The sequence below is a fragment of the Urocampus carinirostris genome, chromosome 13 (genome assembly GCF_059441175.1).
Source record: "Urocampus carinirostris isolate Australia breed hairy pipefish chromosome 13, RoL_Ucar_1.0, whole genome shotgun sequence".
NCBI classification, from domain to species: Eukaryota; Metazoa; Chordata; class Actinopteri; order Syngnathiformes; family Syngnathidae; genus Urocampus; species Urocampus carinirostris.
In genome coordinates this window covers 2,646,997-2,674,992 of record NC_142361.1, presented here as the reverse complement: position 1 = coordinate 2,674,992, position 27,996 = coordinate 2,646,997, and the positions used below count along the sequence as shown (strand labels likewise).

At 41.3% G+C, this 27,996-nt stretch overlaps 1 protein-coding gene, 1 long non-coding RNA gene and 1 pseudogene across 2 annotated transcripts in view; all 3 read left to right on the top strand.

Annotated features, from left to right (window-relative positions):
* Positions 1–27,996, top strand: part of LOC148353487 (uncharacterized) — a 52,962-nt gene that overhangs the window by 7,611 nt on the left and 17,355 nt on the right. The window contains exon 3 of the long non-coding RNA XR_015852468.1: positions 22,037–22,161. This is a non-coding gene — a long non-coding RNA (uncharacterized LOC148353487). The remainder of the gene's footprint in view (positions 1–22,036; positions 22,162–27,996) is intronic.
* Positions 7,539–9,048, top strand: LOC148353489 (52 kDa repressor of the inhibitor of the protein kinase-like). The gene has a single exon (XM_088351387.1). It carries the CDS (start codon positions 7,611–7,613, stop codon positions 9,039–9,041), a length of 1,431 nt encoding a protein of 476 aa, XP_088207513.1. The 5' UTR covers positions 7,539–7,610; the 3' UTR covers positions 9,042–9,048.
* On the top strand, positions 13,096–13,211 carry LOC148353488 (U2 spliceosomal RNA; annotated as a pseudogene).

Sequence of the window (27,996 nt, the reverse complement as noted above, 5' to 3'; positions counted from 1 at the left end):
TTGGATGACTTTGCTGTCTGCTGCCAAGATTTTTTACTTAGCAAGCTCACTGGTCTTTGCTCATCTCCCTACAAGATAATAGTGAAGTGCTATGAGAGGTGCCTTTTGCTTGTCTCTTTAACTTGTCTTTCTGCCTGTCTGCGCATTCAAATTTTTTTTTTCATGGGGTCACTTGAGGGCCTGCTACACTTTGTGTCTACACTTCATACTCTGCCTATACTGTGTGCTTTATACACTGTGCAGAGGCTAAATGTAAACAAAACACTGCCTCTGAGAACACCACTGTCCCTTTGTCTACTGAAGGTGCAATTGCACTTTATTCTGCAAAACTTCAAAAAAGGTTCCCCGAAGTCAACCGCGCACCCCCTTTGATGGAGTCTTGCATCTCCCCAGGGCAGCCCGCCCCACTATTTGAGAAGCCCTGAGTTATGGAATCTTATGAACTTGTTCAGAAGCAGCTGGTTGCATGTGTTGCAAAGTTGACTCAAACATTGAACTATGTGAGTCATGTTTTATGGTGTCATATCATCAACTCACATCTACAGGGGGCAGAAAGAGTTCCCAGGAACCTGACGGCTGCACACTAAATACAGGTGCACACACAGGGCATTATGTTATAATAGTCCAATGAAACTAAGTAGAATAGAATAGAATAGAATAGAATAGAATATACCTTTATTGTCATTGTTACAAATGGGCTAACATATTGTGACAACGAAATTGGGCATGACACTCCAGTTTTACACATAGTGAGGGTATGAGCAAGAAGATAAAGGAACAGAGAAGATAATGTTATAAAACAAGGGGAATAAGGCTATAGTTATAATTTACATGGTATTTACACAACAATGTCAGCATGTGGGATGTTACATACAGGGTTGTCGTGATAACGTTGTATCGTAACGGTTGTGCAATATTGCATTTGGTGCAAAGTCATCATGGTGCAAAAATAGTCCGCATATACATTGGTGCAAGCATAGACATCATAGTGCAAAAAAAGGAAATGGTCAGACATTGTGCAATTTGAGCATTAAACGTAGTGCAGTCGACATGAGCAAGAACAAGACTTGAGTAACATTATTTTCGTATGAGGTAGTGTTGGCACGAGTTTTCAGTTTTTGTGCGGTGTCTGTTGAGCAGTGAACAAACATAGTGCAGACAGCATGTACGTGAGTACCATTTTACATACGTGTGAGGTATTTTTTTTTTTTTTTTTTGCAACAGTTTTCAGTTGTTTGTGCGGTGTCTGTTTAGGGTGGTAATGGCTGTGGGGAAGAAACTGTCTCTGAGTCTGTTCGTTTTTGCTTTGTGTGACCTGTAGCGCATGCCGGAAGGCAGCAGGTCGAAGAGATGGTGGCCGGGGTGAGAAAAGTCCTTGACGATGTTTTCTGCTCTGCTGAGGTAGCGAGAGCAGGCAATGTCCTCCAGACTGGGCAGAGAGCAGCCAACGATTCTCTGGGCTGTTTTTATGATCCTCTGGAGCTTTTTCCTGTCTGCTGCTGTGCACCCCGCATACCACACCGTGATGCAGTATGTTAGGATGCTCTCCACTGTGGCTTTGTAGAAAGACACCTGCAGCTGCTGTTTTAGGTTATTTTTCCTGAGCAATCTCAGGAAGTGCAGTCGCTGCTGGGCCTTCCCTACCACCGCTCTGGTGTTTGCAGACCAGGAGAGGTCGTCGGCGATGTGCACGCCCAGAAATTTGAACGAGTGGACTCTCTCTACGCAGTCTCCTTTTATGATGAGTGGTGCTGGATTCCTGCTATTCCTTCTGAAATCCAGAATCAGTTCTTTTGTTTTTGTTGTGTTCAATATGAGGTGGTTTTCCGAGCACCACGTTGAAAGTGACTCAACCTCATCCCTGTATGCCGCCTCGTCCCCTTCAGAGATGAGGCCGATCAAGGTGGTGTCGTCAGCAAACTTAATAATAGTGTTTGTGGGGTGGGTCGGTGAGCAGTCGGAGCTGTAGAGGGTGAAAAGCAGGGGGCTCAGTGCACAACCTTGGGGGGAGCCAGTGTTCAGTGTTAGGGTGGGAGAGACGTGGGTACCGAGTTTCACCGACTGTGGGCGGTTGGAGAGGAAGTCCATTATCCAGTTGATTAGTTCTTAAATTGTTTAATGAGCTTCTATGTAAAGGATTATTTATTGATTTACAGCCAAAACGGGATCTGTTGGTGTGCCACCTTAACTGTAAACTGAAGTGGACACTGTGTCCTATATGTACTGGACAGAACCCTTTTCACTGTCAGTATTGACTCGGCTTCGAAGGTGCAACAATCGGCTCTGTGTGTCATAGTACATTAAGTAAATGCGCAAATCCTTTTTATCTCCTAAGAATATGTACTCATGAATAGAGCCATATATGGCTCCTAAGCCTTAGGTTCCCGACCCCTGCTTTAGGGAAGGCCCGGTCTCGGTAGGTTTGCAGTAGTTTTTCCTCATTCTATTTTGATATTATTGCTCACACAGGGCTCCGGGAGATATGTAAATGTTGTGAAATCTTCTTGAAAATTAAGAAACCTTGAGAAGGTACCGCACATGAAGTAATTCCCCTTCCAGGATGACCAGGCTGCATTGTATGTTGTACTAAAAAATAAAATATAAAATAATTAAAGTATATTATAAAATAAAAACAAAAAATAGAATAAAAAGGATGACCAAGTATGCGATGTATGTAGCATCAACAAACAATACACAGTCATTCTCAACATGAAATGTAGGTCATTCATAAGCTATAGAAAACAAGTATGTTTTAATCCTCCATTTAAACAGTTCCACTTAGGTTGCTGATCGAATCTCAGAGGGCAGAGCATTCGACAGCATCAGGGCCCAAATGAAGAATGCTCTCAATCTCTTTGTCTTTGTTAGTTGTTTAGATCGACATTGGATCATTTAGAAGAGATCAAGGAACTTCTGGATTCAGTTGGCTGAACTGTGAGAACAGGGGGCCAATATTTTTGTAACACCTACTTTATAGTTTTTTTCATTGTAAATATGATATAAAATTGTAAAATTACTTGGTTCCACTTCACAAATGTGTCTCGCATGTTTTTGATTCTTAGCTTTAAGTTTGAAACCTGAAATGTGGCAATATGACATATTTCTTGGGAGGGGGCGGAAAGATGCTTTCGTGAACATTAGAAAAAGGAGAATATGGACTGGGAAAGTCAAGGGAAACACTTGTTGGCTTAGTCCTGTGTTTCTTAATTATTTTCTGTCATGCCCCCCTTCTGAAGAAGAAAATATCTTAAAATCTATTTTAAACTGAATTTTGACCACATCTAGTATTTTTCACAACTTTAAATCAGACACATGGTGAGTGGATTGCCTTTAGGGCTGCAACTAACGATTCATTTAAAAATCAGATCGCTCGATTATTTTTTTGGCTAATTGGTGAATGAAAATTTTAAAAGACACATTTTTGTTTCCTCACATATGTCATCCTATTGTACATTGAATGTTTTTATATGGCTCTTTCAGTTGCATTTTTGTGTCCTAAAAGTGCTATATAAATATATTTGAATTTGGATCATAAGGACCTCAAAATACAGTTTTGAGGGCTATTTAGAAAAAGAGTGTGAGGGAAGAGGTGAAGATGTCAGAGTTGAATAAGGCAGAAAATGAAAGAGAGATTAAAAAGAGCATAGGGGAAGAGTAGGAATGGAATAGTAGAAGAGAAGTGGAGAGTGTGGAATGGATGTGGTTTAAAGAAGCATTGTTGAGGAGTGCGAAAGAAGTGTGTGGAATGAGAAAAGTTGGTTGAGGTATTAGGAAAGGAAGGGAATGGTGGAATGATGAGGTCTCAGGCTGTGACAGGGAAGAGACGTGCCTTTGAGGAGTGGCTGCAAGATAAGAGTGGTTATGCGTATGAAAGGTATAAAGTGAAGAAAAGGTTGGTGAAAGCAGTGGTGAAAGCAGCTAAAAGCAAAGCAAATAATAAATAGTGTTGAAGGATAGTAGAGATATTTGTGGAAAGGAGAAAAGTGTTCTATAAAGAAATGAAAAGAGTAAGAAAGACAAGTCTGTAAAAGAAGAGAAAGTGAAAGATAAGGACAGTAGTTTGCTGGTTAGCAGTTGTGCAGTAAGGACGTGATGGGCAGAGTATTTTGAGGAGTTGTTAAATGTGCGGGATGGGAGAGAAGTGAGAGTCAAGGCAATCGGTGGTATGGGGAGAATGCCCGTGCTGGGTGATTTAAATATAAAGCCTGTGGAAACATGTGAGGTGCAAGAGGCAGTGAAAAAAAATGAAAGGGGGGAAGGCACCTGGGTAGGATGGTTTTAAAGCTGAATGCTCGAAGAAAGGTGGCATAGCTATGATTGACTGGTTAGTAAGCTTGTTTAATGTATGCTTTTTAAGTGGTGTAGTTCTTGTTGATTGGTGTAGTGCATGCCTGGTGCCATTGTATAAGGGTAAAGGTGATAAGTATGAACGTAGCAATTCGAGGTATCAGTTTGTTGTCCGTGACGGGTAAGCTGTATGGAAGAGTCTTGATTAAGAGAGTGAGAGGAAGAACGGATGAGGTGGTGATGGATGAGCACAGTGTTTTTAGGAAAGGTTGAGGATGTCTGGATCAGGTGTTTGCCGTACGACAGGTGTGTGAGAAATATTTTGCAAAAGGTACGGATGTTTGTTTGTCTTTCATGGATTTAAAAGGCGTATGACAGGGTCGACAGAGAGGCATTGTTGCAAGTTGTTGGAAACATTGAAGAGTTTTTATGTGAACAGCAGAGCATGTGTAAGAGTAGGGAGTGAGACAAGTGAGAGGTTCCCTGTGTTGAATGGTGTGAGACAGGGGTGTGTGATGTCGCCATGGCTGTTTAAGGTGTACATGGATGGTGTGGTGATAGAGGTGAATGCAAGAATATTTGGCAGAGGTGTAGAGATGATGGATAAAAGTCGAACGGTGTGGCAGGAAAGTCAGTTGTTGTTTGCAGATGACACGGCGCTTGTGGCTGATTCTGAGGAAACGATGAAAAAGGTTGGTCATGAGCTTTGGAAGACTGTGATAGGCGTAAGTTATGTGTGAATGTTGGGAAGCATAAGATGATGAAGTGTTCACCTGATGGAGTGGAAATGGCGTTGGAAATAAGGTTGCATGTACTGGTGCTTGAAGAAGTTGAAACCTTTAGGTACTGGGGTTGTGATGTGGCTGCAGTTGGTGGAAAGAGTACGAGGTATTGCACAGAGTGAATCAAGTAAGCAAAATTTTGGGTGCTCTGAGGAGAGTGATGAGCAACAAGAATATGAGTATGGATGTTAAGAGAGGACTGTATGAGAGTGTGATTGTGCTGAATGTGTTGTATTATGCAGAGACTTGGCGCCTGAGCGCAGATTTGAGAACTAAATAATATGTTTTTGAGATGAAGTGTTTGAGGAGTATTTTAGGAGTGACAAGATTGGATAGATTGAGAAATGAAATTGTGAGAGACAGAACTGGAGTAGTAGTGGAACTGAGCAACTGTGTGGACAAGAGAGTACTTGTTTGGTTTGGACACATGGAGAGGATGGATTAGGAGCAAATGTTTTAGAGGATTTACAGAGCAGAAGTAAATGGAAGGAGACCAACAGGAAGGCAGCGATTGACATGGATGGATGGTGTTATGAGTGCACTGCAGGAAAGAGGTCTAAATGTAGTGGAAGCTAGAGCTCTTGTTGGTGATAGGAATGAGTGGAGGGGCGTTGTAAAAGGATATTGGGATGTTTAGATTTGTTCTAATGGATGGGCAGGGCACCTGTATGATGCGGCAGGGGTAAACCAGTGAAAGCTGTCGGGCCCTGCTGTTGAACAGAAGAGTGTGTTGTGTCATTCTGACCCAAGTGACATGGCCGCATGGACAGATTCAGATTCAGATTCAGATTCAGATCTACTTTATTGTCATTCTAGTACACGTGTATACAGAACGAAATGTCGATGCATCTGACCCCCACAGTTTCCTTGAATGTACAGATATAAATAAAGTTGTATTGTATTTTGGCTACGTATAGTATTTTACCATAGTGCCGATAGTGCAAGAAGAGTAGCTAACCAGATGTGCAAAATGGGCAGTCAGGTTAACAAGTCAGGTACACAGTAACATTAACACTGTAACAATAACGCTGTAATTACAATAGTGCAGAGAGCAATGTGCAAGGAGTGGCAAGCTATAAAAAACTGCCAGTAGTGCAAAAAGTCAGATTAGCAGCCGTTTAGATTTAAGTTAACCCCACCCCATACCAGCAGATGGCACTGTTGGACTCAGCATTGCAGGACATTTACCAAAAACTATACACATATTTTAGCAGGAATTTCAATAAAATAAAAGTTATTATTACACCCGTTACATACACCCCCCTGAAATTCTGCTAAATATGGGAGTGCTACACTAAACAGAAAAAAAATCACAGCCAAAACGGCAAATACTGATGAAAAAGACACGAAAACTGGTACAGTATCACAAGGAACAAACTGAAGTGCATGTCAGTTCTAAAACTCTCCCAAAAAAGGAGTGTGAAAAGAAAGGAGGCGATCAAACTCCTAACTAAACACAGACTCAAAGATGCCTGTTACATCTCTGAAATATCAAACATTGTTCCTGTAGTTGTAAGTGCTCACATAGGCACAATTCTTGTTTCTTACTCAAGCTTTGTTACTTAAACTGAAAGTGTATCCCTACTGAACTTAAATTAGGAACTAGCAGATATCGCAGACAGAGGAGTGTCACCTACCAACTGGTCATTCATCTGACAAATTAGACGACTAGGAGGCCTGATGGACTGGCGGACCCTAAGACCATAACGGTCAGGTTGAGCACAATTAACCTGAGCTTGAAGGTCTGGGACAGTCAAGTCTAAACAGTCAGTATTAGGGGAGTCTGCGTCCGGATAGTCAGTGTTAAATGGGGTCTCGTCTGGGAGGCCCATACCCAAAGGGATCATGTTTTCAGAGCACTGTGATGGGCTTTCCGTATTGTCACTTGAAGTATGGTCAACATCTTGTTCGGGGATGTGCTGACTTCCTCGACTGGATGTATCAACTGTGAGAGAGTCGGACTGGGCATCAGATCTGCTGTCTAGTGAGTTATCCTCCACTTCTGGATGAACTTGCTCTCCACCTGCCTGTATCACCCAGTTTACTGTACGGACGTCACTGTCTTCAACCGCGTCAGGTAAATCAGGGCATACATCACTTCCGTGCATAGCAGCGTCACACCCTGAGTGTTCAGATTCGCTGGCCAGATCATCCTCACAGGGCAAGAAGCTAACAGAGAGCAGCAAATTCCTGTGAACTACCTTCTCTTTGCCCGTCAGACAATCCTTGACTCTATAGACATTGAGATCAGGCTTGACTGATATGACTTCATACGGGGTCGACTCCCACTTATCTGCAACTTTGCATTTCCCCGGGACACCTCTGTTGGCGATCAACACCCGGTCTCCCACGACGAGGGGTGATCCTTTGGCCCTACGGTTGTACAGCTTGGCATGGCGAGTCTGTTCTCTGAGAGTATTCCTCTGTACAATCTGAGCAGCTTCATGTAGATCTTTCGCTCTCAGCGGACTCCCCGGCTAAGCTAAGCTAAGAAGCGAGTTAGCATTGCTAACTTCGCAAGCTACATTGCTAACTATCAAAATGAGCAACTGCTGCGCTGCGGCTAACTGCGACTACGATGCTAATATTCCACTTTTCAGTTTTCCCCTGGATCCACAACGCTGCAAAACCTGGTTGACTAACTGTTGTCGTCAAGATTTGGCCTCTCAACCACCAGAAGAGCTGCATAAGCACCACAAACTTTGCGCAAAACACTTCGAGCCCTCTCTGATATCTAATCAGAAAAGTCTCTTGAACGACAATGCTGTTCCAACAATATTTGACTTTTCTGCACCTGCCAGTAATGAATTTAACGAATCGACACGTACCAGGAAACGTTCAGGAGGCGCCGTGGAAGAGGAACCCACTGTGAAAAAAATAAAAGAAAACACCGAAACACCAAAAGTTACAGAGGAGACAGAAAGTGTTTGTGATGATAAAACTGCTACTCCTGAACAGAAAGATGACCAAGCTGAAGACAATGCAAGCGATTTTAAAGCCAAAGAAATTCTCAAACCCTATTTTAAGGAAATTTTGGCACTGACAGGATTCAGCATCAACGGTGGCAGCATCAACACAGATGAAGCCACCGGAGAAAGGGAACACCTCAAGCAAATTTGTGTGGAAAAAATTGACAAGAAGGAAATCCTGCAGATTAGCGAGAGCCTCATGCGACAGGAGATCAAGAACACTTTGAAACACGCCCGATTCTTTTCCATTCTTCTGCAAAAAGCAACCAACATTGAGGACAAAGAGCAGATTCCCATTTTTATTCGCTCTGTCACAGAGGCGGGTTTCCCACAAAAACACCTGATTGGCTTCTTGCCTTGCAATTTAGATGCTGAAGGTCTTTTCAATCACCTTTTATCAGAGCTGAGAAATAAATGGGGCTTGCGGATGGAGCATTGCAGAGGGCTCTCGTACCTCGTCAAAGGACCAATGTGTCAGCCGATGCGAGACCTCACTTGCAAAATTTTACAGGAATTTCCGCAAGTTGTGTTATCATCAAGTGACCCGTATTCATTTAACATTTGGATCATTCGCTGCATGCCAGTCACATCAATTCAAGCTATTGTAGACACTGTGGAAGAAGTAGCGTCATTACTCAGAAACACACCAGAGCTCTACAAAAGATTGGAAGGAAAAATCCAGATGACGTATGGCCCTATCAAGGGAGAAGTGGACAGAATCAAGGCCATCCTCAGTCAAAATTGGGAGTATGGCACGGATGCCTTTCACACCATGTTGGATATCTTGGAGCCATTCCTGAACTGCATCAATGAAGTGATTTCAAAGGTGGATGAAGAAGCAGCTGAACAAATGGCCAAGCTTAAGCCCGTTCTGAGAAATTTCAATTTCATCATGACGCTTGTGGTTCTCAAGAACACCCTGTGCTGTGTCAGCATTCTCAACTCCAGTCTCAGAGGAATCATCAGCCTCATAAATGTTGCTGGGCTGTTGCAAAGTCCCTGAGGGAGCCGCTTGTACTCGTGAAGCCCGAATGGTGAGGAGAATGCCGTGTACTTTTTGTCGTCAGGGTGCAAGGGGACATTGTAGTAGCCTGACGTCAGATCCATTGTGGAGAAAAAGGCATTTCCCCCAAGTGCGGCCAAAGCATCAGCTTGATGCGGTAGTGGGTAGGCATCCTTTATGGTTCTTGCATTAAGCCTTCTGAAATCAGTACATACCCTTAGTTCTCCATTCCGCTTCCATATGAGAACAAGCGCAGATGCATAGTCGCTAGTCGACTTCTGAATAATTCCTTTCTCTTCCATCTCGTTCAGAGTTGTCCTCAGTTTTTCATACTGACTTGGTGGTATACGTCTGTAGGGTAGACGGAACGGCTTATCATCAACAAGGTGGATACGATGTACAAACTCTTTGGCCTCTCCACAGTCCATCTTATGGCGAGAAAAGATTGACTCGAATTGTTCGATGATATGAAGGAGCTTGTCTTTACACTGCAGCGAAACCTCACATGACTTCAGGTCAATGTCTTGCAGTCCCAGAGCTTCCAATGTACGCATCATGTCCTCTTCTGACCTGGGTCGGACCTCTTTGCTCTGTACACTCTGCACGTTGCACTTGACCTCCTCTGCATTGGGCAGGTCTTCCGCTGCGATACAAGGAGACACATCTGCAATTTTCCTGTTTCTCCTCAGCACCACAACTCTGTCCGTGGGATTAAAGACTTTCGTCAGAAGTTCATGCATGTGGAAGAGTAATGTATTTTTTGTCAATGTTCTCAGTTCTAAATATAATTATCTATATTGTTACCGATCACAACGCAGTGCAGATTTTTATAGCAGGAACATACAATTTTGCATATTATTTTTTTTCCCTGTGAAAAATACGATACCAAAAGTAAGAATGTATTTTCTATTCACGCTGGACTGGATGATGAGGTTTTTATTATTACAGTTCTGCAAATGGATGAGTCACAACATTAGCTTTTTCTGCTGGGTCTGATCTCTTTGATCTCTTTGTAGTACTCTGGTAAAACTGACAACAAAGCATATCAAAGAGCTGTCTTTTCACTTTACAGAAAATACATTTTAGAATATCACAATACATTTATAAATCTTTGCATTTTAACAAGATACTTTTAACAAGAGATCGTATAGTGGATTTTTAACGTTTACAATGAATTCAACATGTTTTTCTTTACTCTGAATTTTAACCAACATTATCCTTTTTTTAATGTATATGAAAAATAGGAATAAAAACAATAATGAGTATAAAAATGGGTACAATTTACCTGCAAATGGATGAGTCACAACATTAGCTTTTTCTGTTGGGTCTGATCTCTTTGATCTCTACAAGGGGAATTAAGATTTAGTAAAACAGAAACAAAACGAAAATAAACCTAAACAGCTTGACAATATCAATCACATTACTATGCATGGTGAGAGATTTGTCAGCTGGGGTTATAAAGTTTAAAATTAACTTATTTTGTGGAGCACCAAAAGATATGTCTTACCTTTGTAGTACTCTGGTAAAACTGACAAAACCCCGCCTCCTGGTCACATGTTAGAAGCCAAAACCAATGTAACCGCGGTGTACGTGTCCCACCAAAGATCCACATTCACGCTGGACTGGATGATGAGGTTTTTATTATTACAGTTTCTGCAAATGGATGAGTCACAACATTAGCTTTTTCTGCTGGGTCTGATCTCTTTGATCTCTTTGTAGTACTCTGGTAAAACTGACAACAAAGCATATCAAAGAGCTTTCTTTTCACTTTACAGAAAATACATTTTAGAATATCACAATACATTTTTAAATCTTTACATTTTAGCAAGATACTTTTAACAAGAGATCGTATAGTGGATTTTTAACGTTTACAATGAATTCAACATGTTTTTCTTTACTCTGAATTTTAACCAACATCATCCTTTTTTTAATGTACATGAGATAATAGGAATAAAAACAATAATGAGTATAAAAATGGGTACAATTTACCTGCAAATGGATGAGTCACAACATTAGCTTTTTCTGCTGGGTCTGATCTCTTTGATCTCTACAAGGGGAATTAATATTTAGTAAAACAGAAACAAAACGAAAATAAATCAAAACAGCTTGACATGACGAGTCTGTTCTCTGAGAGTATTCCTCTGTACAATCTGAGCAGCTTCATGTAGATCTTTCTTCAGATGGCGTACAAAGTCAGAGTAGCTGACAACAGCATCATTGGTATTAGCATGTTGAAACATGACATCGACAGGGAGACGAGGGATCCTACCAAACACTAGGTAAAACGGTGCAAACCCTGTTGTCTCATGCTCTGTGCAGTTATAGCAGAATGTGAGCTGCTGCAGCATTTGTGGCCACTTTGCTTTGGGCTGAGGGGGAAGGGTTCTGATCATATCTCCCAATGTTCGGTTGAATCGTTCTGCGATACCATTTCCATGACCAACTATGGTGCCGAGGTGCTTAACTTCTTTGGGTGTTTGGGCATTTGGGTTGGTTATGGTCAAAAAATGTGTGTGTTTTGTGCTACATTTTCCTTTTTTTTTTTAAGTTTTATTTGTTTTTGTCTATGTGTTTGTCTTGCTGTCTGTCACTCCTCTCGAGGGATATGACCAAGGTAGCTTGATAGATGGTGTCGTCTATTATGTCCTCTTTACAACACGCACAGGGCGCACTACAAGAAGGCTACTTCTCACAATTTGAAGAAAATCTGAGGCTTCGATGTGCACCCTATTGTTGTGAAAATAAGACAATTAACGTGCTGAGTCCCTCCTAAATAGTGCAACACCAAAAAATGAATATGAAATTTGTTGCCAATGGTTCTAATAATCGATTATAATCTGTTTTATCTTTTTGTTGTTGCAGCCCTAGTTGTCTTAAATGTTTATGACATCCTTACAGTTTATAGCTATCATATCAGTGCATAGCTGATACTCGTAAATTAGCCACCAAGCTGTCTTAATGTATTTCTTCAAAATTTAAGGTTTTCCCTGGCTGAGTTTTCTGTAAATCTTTTACATTTAGCATACATAATTAGAACATTGTGGATTATTTCACAGTCCGTAGTAAAACAATTGACTGAATTAACCGTCTTGCTAAATGGGAGGAGTGTCCTAATTTAATAGAATATAATTAAATACTTTTTTAAAATGTACCGTAAATTCTGGACTATAAGCCGCTACTTTTTTCCCAAATGTTCAGCCCTGCGGCTTATTCAGTGAAGCGGCCAATTTATGGAATTTTTCTAACGGCCACCAGCGCCGCTAGAGTATAAAAGGTAAGATTAAGACCAGTAGAATATGGGCGCCAAGAAAGACTGCAACCTCTAAGTTTAAGCATACATTGTCTGTAAAGTTAAGGTACGTTCCGAAAATGAGGTAAACGCCCTTGATGTTGATAGTTATGAGGAAGAAGTTGAGGATGATTCTCCGTGAATTTCACAATTACGGGATGCTTTATTTCTAACAGGCACGTTTGATACATTGCGAGCGTGATCCTATTAGCGTGTTGGTACCTTTCAAAGGCACGGTTAGGGATGAAAGTTATATTATTATTATTAAAGCTTTGAAAACTCTCTCGGTGTACCGTCTTTCTTCGTAAATATGTATAACCATGTATAATATGTATTTGCAACTGTATATTTTTGTAATGTATTTTTTTTATAGATTTATTCTGTTATGTGTTCTACGGACGAGTCAAAAAGAAGGGGCGGAGCACACGCGGGCTGATGGGAATTGGGGTAAAGCTGAGTTACCGGTAGATCTGTCTGTTGTCGCAGCGGACAATAGTGGATATATATTTTTCCCACCCTTAACTTTGGAAATATACATTTTGTTTCCATGGATTACTTTCAACGGGACCCGGACTTTACAAGTCTGCATCATACGTTAATTACGGGTATCATTTTCAATTTATGATGCCAATTGTGATTCTAGAATTGTGTACTATCCCTGGCAGGGGATACCATGATCATGAACAAGACTGTGTGCTTCAATGAAGGACACGGTTCTAGATTTAAGTACCATGTATGAAGGTTCTGGAGATGTGTACTACACAGGTAGTTACAATCATGGAACTTAGATTTTTGCAATTGGGAGATGGAATAATAGCTTGCTCTGTCCACTCCTCGCATTGGCCCGGTATTCCAGTACCTCCGGGAACGGTGCATTCGCACTGATCGCTGCTTGGCCCTGTGGCTAGGACCTTGACTCATCCTCTTGGCTGAGAGCAAGTGTCTCGGCCTCTTGGCTTTGTAGCGTATTATGATTTGACCGATAACGGATAATGGATAATTGTTAAAGAATATAGAACAATAAACCTCTACATAACCCCCCGCAGCTACAGTCGTGGCGCTAACAGCCCGGTCTGGGTTAAAGATGTGATTGAGTCACAAGTTTTAATGCGGGCGCACGCGGCTTATACATGGGTGCGGCTTGTATAAGAACAAAAGTAGCAGATCACCTAAAAAATTGTGGGTGCGGCTTATAATCAGGTGCGCTCTATAGTCCGGAATTTACTGTAACTGTTTTTGGTCCTTAGTAGTGAAGTAATTTACAGTGTACATCTTGTAGTACACTTTGGTATGCCAACATGTTTCTGCTTAACCCCTACTAGGGGTGAATAATACCAACCTTGACATATGAATCTTGTCTGCATTTCTAAAAGTGTTTTTTGTCCCACAACATTGATTATCTCCATTTATTTTAGAATCATACATAAGGAGGCTTGAACTAGATTCAAACTACTTTCACCTTCAGAAATTTTTGTCCGCATCTTACAATTTTTTGAAAACTTTGATATGGAATAAGAATGTCCTTGTTTGTGATTAATATGTTGTTTTTAATCATTGTTTTCAATCCAATTAGACATAGCCTCCTAGGATAAACGTGTACTGAAAGACTAAAACGAGAATTATACGATAAAAGCGAATGTTAGGACACAACATATTGCCGAAATAAGAGTTGAAAGAATAAAATGTGAATACACATGTGTACTTAGACAAGATCTATTCTTTTCACCACCTAGTAAGCTTGTTTTGGTAGGTATTGAAGAAGAAACTGTTTCTGAGTCCTTATTTTAAGAGATCTGTAGCATCTGACAGGGGCAGCTTATCAGGGTGAAGGGTGAGAGAAGTCTTTTATAATATTGTTGGCTAGATAGATAGATAGATACTTTATTCATCTCCGCAGGGAAATTCACATGTGTGTTTCGCCAGATTACCAAGTACCAAAGACTACTCTCCATATTAGAAAATATGCTGACGTATTGCGAGACAGCAATGTCCTCAAGACTGGGCAGAAAGCATCTTACGATATAACCTTTTGACTTTTGTTGAATTTTAACAATACCATCCAATTATCCCTCTAAGCTTTCTCGGGTCTGAGCAATCACGCAAGGTTGATAAGCATCGCTTGGAACAACGCTGAGCAACATCAATCCAGCATAGAGCCTCCATGGGGCGATAAGCGCAATTTGATTTTGGGGCCCTCTATTTCTGCTATTATTTTTGATTGTCATTTACACACGTACAATTAACTGTAGCTGAACTCTGGCAGCGTAGTTCACAATGTCTGATTGCCATTTTGACATGTATGTATTTGCACAGGTATGTGTTTAAATCTGTTGGATTGATTTACACAACATTCCAAGTGATAAAGATTAAGTGGAACATCATTTAGTCTAAAAAAACAAATAAAAATCATAGACAGTCTTTTTACTGTAAGTATTGTCAGGACCCAGAATGGAATCTCGGATTCAATTGCGTTTGTTTTAAAGGAATCTTTACTGGATTGAGCTGACAGAGCTGGCTTTGGGAGCCAATGGTTGTCGGTCGCTAGCAGCTTTGGACGGAACGGCAGTTCCGTGACAGGTAGGCAGAATCAATATGTCTTAGCGGGCAGGTCGATGGCCAGGGCAGGAGAATAGATCATAACGCGGGGCAGAAACAGGTCGGAACCGAAGGCAGGAATCAAAACAGGAGAGTAGTCTTTGGTACTTGGTATCCTGGCGAAACACACAGGAACACAGAAGTACGCTCTCACGACCTGGTCTGGATGCTGACCGCTTAAGAAGAGAACGTCAGCCAATCAGGGAGCACGCTCCAGCGCGCCAAACGACTGCCACAGGTGTCTTCACTTCGGCAATCATGACAAATATGTTATAATTTTATATTATAGATCCGAACAAATTGCAGCAGCAATGTGGAAAAACAACATTAAAGTGCAACAACAAACTGAAATACTTGGGTAAAAAAATAACAAATTTAACTCTAAAAAAACAAATTGAATTAGATAAAACATCAAGCAAATACTTAAATAATGAACATAGCAACATGAAACAACATGAAACGGATTTTAAAAATAGACTTAAGATAAAAGATCAGGTCTTAAAACTATGTTAATGTTGGTAACAATGTGTTAAAGCTTTGGAAAAACAAATTAATTAATAAATAAACTACCTTAAGCTACACATCTAACTTTTTTGGTTAGGCATCTGCCTCAGTTTTCCACCAGCTTTTTTAGAACCTGAGCTTCCTGGCTTTTCTGGAGGCAAACTCATTTATTACATCATTGTAAAAGATCTCATGGCCAACTTTGTCATTAATACTAATCACTGCTAGGCCACTAAGTCTCTCTCGTGCCATTGAAGATCTCAAGTACTACTTGATCAGCTTGAGTTTTGAGAAGCTCCGCTCTGCAGATGCAACAATCACAGGGAGAGTTCAGGCTATCTGCAAGTGCTACCCAAAGATTTGGATACAACTCACAAATCTCGTTTTGAGAGAGGTAAGTGAGCAGTTCCAGTAGGGTCATCTGTGCTTTTGGGGGTTCTGGCAGGTTCTCCATTTCTGTAGCAAGTGCATTCGATCAATGTCTTGAAAAGTGAGTTTTTCTCTGAGAAGGATACACTGGTCCTTCCTTGTCTGTGCATCAAGCTGCCCGAAGTTGAAAAGCCCTCCCAAGATGCCTCTGACATCCACCATGGACTCAGAGCGGTCCTCCAAAGACCGGATGGTGCACTCTACCACAACATTAAAAAAGGATACTTCCAGCCTCTTCATTACATCAGCTTGTGGCCATCTGATATCTCGTAGGCAAAATGCCTTTTTGTGGTTCGCAACCTCTTCTGTTAAAGCACCGCTTCCATGTTCATCTGTTCACATATCTCTTTTGCTGAGATCTGTGCATCCTTAAATCCATTTGCCCTGTAGTCTGTCAAATTGTCTTTGTTTTTCTTTATGAGGCCCACTGCAACATCAATCTGCATATTGGGTGACTGCATTAGTTTGCTAAAAATGTTAATCTCGGAGAGCGCATAATACCAGACCACACAGAAAATTTGAAATCTAAATGAGCCAATTTCTTCTGCGAGCGAATGGGCGTCGACTCTAACTGTGGGCTCAGTAATTTTTTTCCGGACTTCGATCAGAGCTTCCCTTACAACCTGTGCTTGTTAGTGTAGGGGTTCAATCCCTTTCAGCCTTCTCTCCCATCTGCTTTCACTAAAAGCCTTGAGAGAGATGTTCACATGCTTCTTCAAGATATCCCACTTTTGAGTGGAACCTGACAGTGGTCTGTACATTTTTTCAACATTTCCAAAAAAGCATTTGGCATCCACAGGTGTTACAGCAGCATCAGAAATGACTAGATTTAAGGTGTGGCTCCACAAGGTGCATAAAAATCAGGTGTTTTTTAAAGCTTTTCCTGTACACCCTTGTTTGAACCTTTCAAGTTCCATTGTCATAAGATTGCCCCCTGCAATCTTCAAATGGGATGTTCAGCTCCTAAAGCTTTTCAAGAATCGGTTCAGACAAGCCTTGACCAGTGGACTCAGGGGCAAGTAGAAACCCCTAGAAGTGGTCCTACATCTCTGGTGTTTTGTCCAGATTTACAGTGCGGAGAACAGCAGACATCTGTTCTTGATGACTTCCATCTGGAGTAAAATCCAGTCTTATAGCGTAGTATTTTGAATTTTTGATTTTTGACACTATTGTTTCTAATATTTTAGAGTCTACACAGGATATCAACTCGTTTTGAATTGTTTTGCCCAAATAGGTGACATGCTCTGTTACACTTTCTATGCGTCTCACGTGATCTCTCAGCACAGGGTCACAATTGGCCATCAATTCCACTTCTTTTAGAAAGTTTCCCAATTGTTGGCCTGATGTAATGTATCAACAGATTCCCTAAGTGCAAGGTTCCTACTCCACAGTGACTGGATAATACATGTAAAAACATCTTTCCAGCGATTCTTTTCTGCCATAAGGAGTCCCATTTCTGTCTCATTAATAGTTTTACCCTTTGAAACACGCGAGGCAAATTCCTTCGATTCACCATGTTGCTACAATGATCTTACAGTATGTTGACCTAATCCCCCTGTCTCTCGGTTGCCACCTTTAAGGACTTTTTGGAAAAGAATTTGCAGCAAAAACAATAAACTGCATCTCTACTTTTTTACAAGTCAGCCAGCTCCCCTTGACTTATTCTCCATTCACTAACTAGGTATAGTGGTAATGGAAACTTTTGTCCGTCTTGTCTTTTTAGGAAGAAAAGGTCCTCCTTAATAGGCTGTGGCCTTCTCATCTTCTGCTCAGCCCTGTCTAAATCAGAGAGGAAAAAGGCCACTCGGCTGGGTCAACTGCCGGAGCTGGTGATGAGGAGGGACAGGATGTTGTTGATTCTGTGAAAGTGAACAAGCAAAGACACCGACCTAAAATTAACATACAGGACATTGAAATTAAAGTTTCTGACATAAAAACAGCACAACAAGAATGGTGTTTTGTTACAGACCTCTGTAAAAGGATATGAACACATATTAATGAGATAATTTGACTTAATTAAAATTAAGTTGTTATTTATACACTACAAAAGGAAATATTTATGATATAGTCTTTTCCTCACCTGATAAATCAACGGCAGTCGAGCCCAGGGATGTCGACTGGCTCTGGCCTAAATCTGTGCCTCCAAAATATTTTAACAGTGATCCTAAGGAAGTTTCACAGTTTATTAGTTTACGTAAGGAGTGTATTAATAATAGATTATGATATTAGATAACCATGGTCCACACTGCAGCAAACAACTTATGCAAACAACATATATCTAAATAACTAAGAGGTATAGTAAAGTAAAGTTCTTGAAAAAGACGTTGGCCTTGAAATAGTAGATGGCCTCGTCGATAATATCCGTGTTGGTGGCCTTCTCCTCTCGCAGGTCCTTTAAACTGAGTTTTGAGGGGCAGCACACACACACACACACACAGTGTCCCCAAAACTTGTTTGTAAGGAAATACTAGAGATTAGAGCCATTGCTGTTTCTGGACCCGTTTCCGCCCTGATCTGCCATCCCGACTACTGACCTGTTTTGCCCTGTTTCCTGCCTGATACCTGTTGCAGACCTCTTTTCTGAACTCTATACCGCCCTTGCGCTCCCGTTCCGGCTAGTTCAGACGCTGCCCGATCTAGGGAATGAGTTAGTTTCCGGACAATCGTTCGAAATTTGAATTTGTTCTTAAGTGGCTTCAATGCCATATTTTGGATGTTTATGGTGTATGAAAGTATGTTTAAGGCTTGTATAAGTAACCTGTATTGTTTTGTACGAAAAAATAAACGTTTAAAAAAATGATATGCTCTATAAAGATAGATAAAGTGAGGTTTTACTTACTTTTGGGACTTGCACTTCCAGAGGTCCTCCTCCGTGGTAAAAAAGTGGCCGAAAATAAGCATTCCGACCATTTCCTCAAACGCATCAAGCTTTCTTATTCCACTTTCGTTTTAAAAGAAACGGCTCGCCTCTTCCTTGCACTTTACACCAATCATATTGAATGGATGCACGAGATATTAAACAATAAAAACGTCAAAGTTCGTAGTGTGTTAGCGATACAGTACACGTTGTTATGATTACACACGAACCAGGAAATAGAAGCCGGATTCTTCTTCGGTGTGGATGCTGGGTGACCTCTCACAGCACCACATGGCGGAAAAAAGAACTACAATACTCTATGGAGATAAATGGGAGTTTTTGACTGCTGAAAGTTACTAGCACCAAAAATAAAGTTTCTCTCTATAATGCTCGTCGATTTGGGCAGATTCCCTTGTACAGAAAAAAAACGCTTATTCCCAAGAACCAGCAAACATGGTGTTAAATTTGAAACCGTCCTCTTACTTGTTGTTGTGGAGAGATTTGGTCTCGTGCTCCAATCGTTCACAACATATGGCCCACGTGCTGAACTCTAGGCCGCAGTGCAGGAGCCAGTAGGAAAGAAGGAAGTATCGATCAGGTCCCCTTTTAATAGGGACCAGGGATGCTGGACCAGATCATTCCTCTATGGGCGCGGTCTAAGATATGTGATGTTCGCTTGACCAGATCATGCCTCTACAGGCGTGGTCTTAAATATCTGATACTCCCAGTATCAGTTAATGGTCTTGAATTTGCTAAAATTGTTAGAAAGCCAAAAAGTGAGAAATTTGCGTAATGTTCTGTACTTCAGAAGGCCCCTCTAATCGACACAATTACATACATTAAGAACATCTCTCCTAGGTACCGCTTGCAACTGTTCCTCTGGAACATCTTCTGGGGGGGGTCATCCCTACGAGCAGCTTGCAGTGTCCACCAGGAATGTCCTTTTGGGGTGCCTCTCCTTGCAACAGTTCCGCTGGGAAGTCGTCTTGGGGGGCCTTTCCTAGGCACCGCTTGCAACAGTTCCGCTGGGAAGTCCTCTGGGGGAGTGCATCCCTTGGCCCAGCTTGCAGTACTCCACCAGGAATGTCTCGCTGGGAAGTTCTTTTGGGGTGCCTCTCCTAGGCACAGCTTTTGGTAATCCACCAGAAAAGTCTCAGAAAAGTCCTTTTGGTTGCTCCTTTTTGTTACTGCTTGCAGGCATTCGTTGGGGAAGTCCTTTGAGTTTCCTTTCTTTGTCACAGCTTGTAGGCAGTCATCTGGGCAGGAGTGGTGTACCTTGTGGTAACAATCAGACAACATGCTGCTGGTTCTTCCCACCCATTTTATTGCTAACAGGGTCAATCGTATGAGTTGTCTGTCTTGAGACGCTTGAGGGTGAGGTTCAGCGCGAAGGTGTGGTAAGGATGGGAGGAAGGAATTACAAAAGGAAATGCTTAATCTCCTACACATTAAGTCTACACTAAGCAAATTACTGCAACCCGAAAAAAAAGGAAAAAAGAAAAGAAAGCCTATAGGTTACGCAAAAACAAGAAAAAAATACACCAACGACAATCAGGAACAATGTCTTTGTATCAGCAGTCCCAGTGTCCCTGATATAAGAACAGCGCCATTCCGAGGGTGAACAAAGCGATGAGGATACTGTTGACAGACGACCAAGAGTGAGAGAAAGGAAGTGTAGGGGCCATGGAGGCACAGTTCCTGAATGTACCAATTCACAAAAAGTTGAACCATAATTAAATCTGATAACATGAAGTTTTTAATGTGTTGTCCACAGTTGTGATATCAATATCTTAGCTTCCCTTTCATTGAATCAAATAAGAATTTCGGGGTAAATCTGAATTTGGTCATGATTAAATAATTCAGATATTTTTTGTCTGCGTAAGTGTCAGTGGGTAACGGATACGACACTAGGTCATCAGCGTGTAAGATCGCGCCACTAGGTACACAAATCCACATAGTCTGATTCAATAGTCCAATCTGGGTAGTCGTAAGACGTAAGACGACAAGAGGGAAAAATGACCTATAAATTAACCATGCTAAATTATCATACTGCTCACACGACCAGCCCTGACTCTAACAAAGAAAAATGGGCTTAGCTTCTCAACTGGCATCTTAATCACGAATTGTCTGGTCCTTCTTCAGACCTGGCTAACACCACGTTGTTGTAGCGGCGCTCTGTGGTTGGAATTAAACGGTTGAAACTTGCGGCAAACCAAACACGTTTTAATGTACATTGCCACATTTTTTTTCATGTGCGTCCAGTGGGTCACCTGCTGGAGTTCCGCGACAGGAGCTCTGAGCCCACAGTGTCATATGGTACTTCATGCATACCCCCCTGGGAGTCATAAAATAGAAGACCCTCTAACAGATGCAGCCTATCCTTGACACTGACCAGGTGCTTCAGATTATCGACTGGTTTTGTAGCAACTGTGATGGGGTGAGCGACCAAATCCGATAAATGGTGAACCATTGCGAAAATAGCTGTTATCACCTGCCCGTTGGCTTTTCAGGTCAGGTGTTTCTATCCTTGGAATGCACGCGACAGGGGCTGTTTGGGACGGCCCCGACTCATCAAGGGTAGCCAAAGCTGCTTCTCAATGTGGTCTGGAGGCGCGTGAGGACGGGAACGTCCTGATTGGGCATAGATTGCCCAAGTCTCTCGAGTACACAGTGGGTATCCAATGGGCAATTCCCCTTGATGTTGTACCCCACTGAATGCTGAGGGTGAGTGAGGTCTTTGGGAACCTGGTTTGGGTCTCAGGTTCTTCTGGTTGGGCAATCCTTGTGTTAGCGCCGGTTTTGCCGTGTTCCTTGGTTTGTTTATTCTGGGCCAGATTTTTATTGCCATAGCCGCTGCTGGTTTTTGTTGTTGGTTCCCGGTTAGCCTGGCTGTCCCAAGCAATTTTTGGGGTCGGCGAGTCTCACGTTGAAGCTGTGGCCCCCTTTCGATTATCGGTCCCAGTTAGCCCCCCATTGGAGGCTTGCCCTTTGTTGTAGTATTACTGCATCCACCTGTGACACAAAGCCTTGGCTTTACCCACAAAAACTACCAAAACTTTTCTTAAAACACCCGTAACCTCATCGACTAAATTACACGTAAAACAATATGGCAACAAGCCTGCTAGGGTGCTGGTGTACCTTCAATGGTGTCACAGCTCAGGATGACAAAGACAAGACATGCTTTCTTCAAAATGCATTATCTCTGAAAATAATTTGAATCTACCAATAAAATATATATAGATTTTATGTAAAAAAACAGGCACCGTTTCCTCACACTTTTAGAAATTGGGAATACCTTTAAGTGTTCTGGTCTGCTTCCAGGAAGTTCCGACCAGCCCGTCTGGCCTAGGCTTAGGCTCGGACACGCAGTAGGGGACATGCAGGCTGTGGAGGTCGGACAGGATCTTCGACGCATCGGAGATGACTACAATGATTTTGTAATGAGGGTCAGTCTTTCAAGATATTTTAAATAGTATGTCTGCATTTTACACCCCAAAAATAAAAAATATTGAATACCAAAAAAAAATCAAGGCAAAAATATTTCTGATCAAAGATATTTCTGCTTTTACTAATAATTATATTTCTATATTTTTAGTTTTCTCGATTTTAAAATGTACTTAATGTAGCATTTTTGCAGTTGTATACTGCAAAAAAAAAATCAAGCTTAATTCATTCCAGGATCATGCTCGTATTTCGAATTGTTCCTGTAACGAGCAAATTTTACCGAAAATTAATTATTCTGTCCCGGCCTCCTGAAAGCATCCAAGTTAATCCTAAAAGGCCATAAAACACATTTTCCTGATCACTTAATACACTTTCAGATAGTAATTGAATATAAAAAAGGAATCACATGAGTAAGAACATATTTACGAAGTTTATCATGAGCACTAACCATGGAGGAAGTAGGCAGTTGCTAACGTAACAGAGGTTCATGTGTTTTTCTGGAAGGAGTGACAGAGCACAAGAGACTGTTGATATTTGTAAGCACTTACTGTACTCTTAAAATTAAAGTTACTGTAACGTTAAATGAACATGCACACGATCCTTTTTTAGATTATACTTTTTTTATATTCTTAAAATAAAAGTGCTGCGCAAACTCTTCCGCAGCTTTATCTGCACTGCCAGCCCTTTAAAACTCCTTGTGATTAAGGGCTATACAAATAAACATCACTTGACTCGAACATGACTTCCTTTTGCTGTAGTAGCATGTATGCCAGTCCTCTTTTTGAATTTCTTCCATCAGCCATGGCTGTCCTTGAAATCCATTCCGGTTGTACCTGTTGAATAATCCCTTCTTTGATGACGCATTTCCAAGTTATATGTGCGTGTCAATAGACAGTGACGTCTGCTTTTTTCTTGACGGTATCTCCTGCTCGCTCAGGGGGCAGGAACCATTTTACGCCTATGTCCCATATCAACAAATTTACCATTTTAAACTTGTGTTCCTCTCAGTTACTTAAGATCATTGAGGCTCATTTTGACCTCTTGTAAGTAGTGGTTTCAAAACAAGGTGCAATCAAAGTTCTTTCGTAGAAATGTCACATAAAAATGCAAAAAAAAAAGTTTATGGATGTATTTCCCTTCAGCGCAGTGGCGCGTGTGAGAGAGGAGCGTGCTGTGTGTGCATAGCTCCCCCTACCCCTACCACTCACTTAATCAAATTGTTCTGTGTGATTGGCTAGCGTTTATGGGTAATTACACTTCGTTCTGTGGGTTTTTATCATAAAGTGTCTCAACAGTAAACATACATTATTTGATGAGGTCCCACAAAAATGTACAGCCGAAAACAGGGTCTGTTGTTGTGACACCATGACTGTAAACTATAGTTGAGACTTTATACTGGATCGAACGAATTCTAAAATTAGGCTTACTCCAGTTTTGCAGGGACCTAAATTTACTTTGAGTTTCTGAAACTTGGAACGCTTCAGAGAAAATTAGCTTATTTTGAATTTTATCTCTATCTACTCATGAAAAATACTGTATGGCTCGCTAGCCATAGGTTCCTAACCACTGCGCTAGCTCATTGACACACATCACCAAAAACGAAAGCCTCTCAATCTCATCATCAATAGTGGTTTGCCATTTTGAAAGAACAGTCACTTCTCTTTTATAGCCTTGATGACATCTTTCTGTTTCTATAGCATACAAACAATAATGTAGGTGCTGAAAGATCGTACTGCTTTGCCAGGTCACTCACACAAATACCATTCTCTTATACAGTGGAACCTTGGTTCTCGACCATAATCCGTTCCAGAACCCTGTTCGAACACCGATTTGTTCAATCACCAAAATCATTTTTCCCATTAAAAATAATGTAAATCGTTGTAATCTGTTCCAACACCCTGAATGTTTACCATGAATGTTTAACATAAACATGAAGCTAACCCAGGCTAATCGTACGTTCGCGTTATAATAATCTTCCGTACGAAAGATTACGCTAACATGAGCGTGTAAAAATAAAAAAATCAGGTCGTTTACAAGTCCTTTAGCACCCGGGTCAAGTTGTTAGCGGTTCATTGGAAAAGGGGTTCCGTTCCAACACCCTGAATTTTGGGCTCAGTTCCAATACCCTGAATGTTCAACGTAAACATGAAGCTAATCGTACGTTTGCGTTATCGTAATCTTACGTACGAAAGATTACGCTAACATGAACGTGTGAAAATAAAAAAAAGGATAAAGAAAAGAATTATGAATAGGATTTCTTACCTTTGTGGTGGTCAGCAGAAGCCATGCTGTATTCCCTAGCAAGATCGGAAACTTGCACACCTCTTTCATATTTAGCTATTATGTCTTTCTTAAAGGCAATAGTTGTAAGAGCAACTTTTCTTTTTTCACCTGTCCTGCTTGCACCGACCTTCTTCGGAGGCATAACTAGGGGCTAAAACACTCCATTCACCGATATTAAAAGCGAAAGCAAAAAGAAGCAAGTGCGCATGTGATAACAGTTGGCCACGAGGGGTGGGGGCGATCTACACGATCTACACCCATACGCCGCTCAGCATCGCACCCTATAGCGTACGCACTCACGCATTACCGGCGTTCGAACTCCGATTTTTGGACCGAACAGCGAAGCAAGAATTTCTCGAAATTTTTGGTCGAACTCCGATTTGTTCGAACTGAGAGGCGTTCGAAAACCGATGTTCCACTGTATGTCTATTATCCACTGCTTTGTTTTAAGTGAAATTTTTCTCTTTTTTTGGGGGGTTGGAAAACGCCCTACCATGCATGCGCTAACTCTCGAGCGGTCTCCAGTAGTAGCCTCTGGAGGTTTTCCCAACTTGGTTTTTCTCTTGTATGTTGAGCATGATTTTTGTTCCAAATAAATCTTGTATACCAGAATTCTCGTGTTTCGAGGTGCACATGCATAGAGCTATGACTGTGTTTTATTTCACTATTTTATTTAAAGTCCTTGTTTTGTGATATTCTTGTTTAATGCTGGATTTGTTTAATGCTAGTCCGGGGGCCCATGATCACATTTTTACTAGCCTCTGTCATAAAATTACTAATATGTGGCCTACCATTAATATTGACTGCAGTATTAAACGCATTTGTACTTTTTTTTTTAACCATTTCACCAGATGATGGCAGTAGCTCTTTGGCTCCCTTGTCTTTTAGCCCACCCCATTTCCGACATGGTGACTGGGGGTTAAAAAAAAGAAAGTTGACTGTGAGGGCCGCCTTTTTCAGGACAAGTGGAAATTGGATTATTTTTTACAGAAATCTGAAACAACTGTGTGCCTAATTTGTCTAGAGAGTGTTTCTGTTTTCAAATAAATTAATATCAAGCCGCACCGCCAGACAAAACATGCTTACTACGAAAAGCTAACTGGAAAACAAACTTATGAAAATGTGAAGCAACTAGAAGGTGTTTTAACGGCACAGCAGCGATTTTTGACAAAGCCCTGAGAGTTAAACTAAGATGCTACAAAGGCGAGCTACGAGGTCGAGACTCTGATCACCAAGCACTGCAAAACTTTCACACAGGGTGAATTTATTGGTTGAATAGGAGCAAGATGGCTGACAACTATGTCAGCTTCCTTAAAGTAAGGCTCAAATAAATGCTAAGTTTTTTTTGCCTATTAATTAAAACATAATTGTTTTAAAATGAAAGAAGTTTTCTACCCTTAGGAGCCGCTAAATATTACACATTGTCCCCATAAACCACATGTGTCAAACCATTTTACATTATTGTTATTAGTGGCCCGTTCTCCATCCCATTCAAATCTTTAACTATTAATCCTGGTCAAATACACGCAAAGCCAAATCAAAACTGAATTATAAAGCAGTACTCTTCAGAATATATACGGCAGGTTTTCATTACGATTTACAGTAAAGGTGCCTCTAAAAAAAAAACTTGTTTTGGCTGTACAACGCTAAAGAATCCTTTATATAAAAGCTCACTATCTGTGTTCGGTGTTCAGGTACTTTTTGATGAATCCACGGAACAAATTGTAAATACGCCAAAACACCGGAAGAGAACTTAGTTATTTGATTGGGTGAGTGGGAGGGATGGGTGGAGCTATGCAAAAAGTGCAAGCACTCCCTCCCATCTCTCGCGCTACGCCGTCTGTTCTCAGAATGTTGTGACGTTTTTACAAAATAAATGCTTGGATCTGGTTTTGAAACCAATATGTATGAAAAAAGGGTCAAAATGAGTTTAACTGATCTTGAGTAATTGCAAGAAAGAGACAAGTTTAAAGTGGTACGTTTGTTAAATTTGGGACACGGGCTCTGGCATTATTCTCTTTTCATAATTTTTATCAAATCATCAAGAATAAATGTGATGAAGACTAAGCTTTTGTCTGGGGCGCAGGTTTAACAATTGAGTAAATTTGTCTCATATGGTGTGGCTCTTTCCCAAAATAAAATTAATATATTTTGCTTTTATGGCTCTTTGAGTCAAAAAGGTTCCCGACCCCTGCTATATACTATATATATACTATACCCTTTTCACCGCGCTGAAAACACAATACTGCAAAGAACTACACTGTGTCCGGCTGCGATCAGAGCAAATGATCAAATCAAAGTCAACTTCCGGTTCCGGTTTCCAACATGGCGGCGCGTGTTTACGTTGCGGCTGATTGTTACCCGGCTATCCTACTATTTACCACTGTCCTCCTGCTTTCCTTTTTGGATACATGCGTGGCCAATAAGACCTACAGTCGGGAGGAGCTCATCCGACTAGGTGGGTGTCTAAATTTCGACTTTTCGGGCACTTTCTATACCACCCACGACATCCCAAATGAGCTCCAAAGGGACTCAGGTTCGCCCTGCTTTCCCGCTCCACCGAAGAAAAAGAAGAAAAATCGGAGACGAAGACGGCGAAAAGATAGAAAACAGAAGCGAGGATGTCGTGCAGGGAAGCGTGTGAAGTTGATGGAGCAACGACATGAAGATCTGTCTAATCCAACCATCATTTCTTCGTCGATTCTGCGAGTCAACCGACACCCGAAGCCCAACGCACACAACCGGCATCTCGTGACGATCTCTACAAAGGCTACAGCTAAGTCAAATGATTCAAAGCTAAAATTTGGTCTTTTGAATGTTAGATCGCTCGCTCCTAAAGCTTTACTTGTAGATAATATTATTCGCGATTATAAACTTAACTGTATTGGTCTCTGTGAAACGTGGTTACGCCCGGATGAGTATTTAGCTCTAAATTATGCTTCTCCCCCAGATTATGAGAGCAGCCATATAGCACGCACGTTGAAAAAGGGTGGCGGTGTCGCTGAAAAAACGCTCAAATTTACTCCTCGTACCTCTAATAATCACAAGTCGTTCGAGGCTCTTGTTATGAGGTCCTCTCCATTGTCAATCTATGTGATAACTATCTATCGCGCACCAGGACCATACACAACTTTCTTGGACGAATTTGCTGAACTTTTGTCTGAACTAGTAACCTATGCAGACAAAATTATAATAATGGGGGACTTTAACATTCATATGAACTCCCCACTCAGTTCACTCACTGTTGCGTTTCAGTCTATAATTGATGCTTTTGGTTTTAATCAACTGGTTGATTTGCCAACCCATAAAGATGGAAACACGCTCGACTTGGTTCTGACTCGAGGAGTTTCAACCTCAAACATGGCGGTGCTATCGTGTACTACAGTTATCTCGGATCATTATTTAGTTACATTTGAGGTGCTAGCTAAATGTAGTACCAAAAAAACTGAAGGATTCACCGGACGCAATATAAGCACGGGCACAGTTTCTGAGCTCTCCGATATTCTTCCAGGAGCAGTTGCATCCTTTCCTTCCTACATAGGCTCCATCGAACC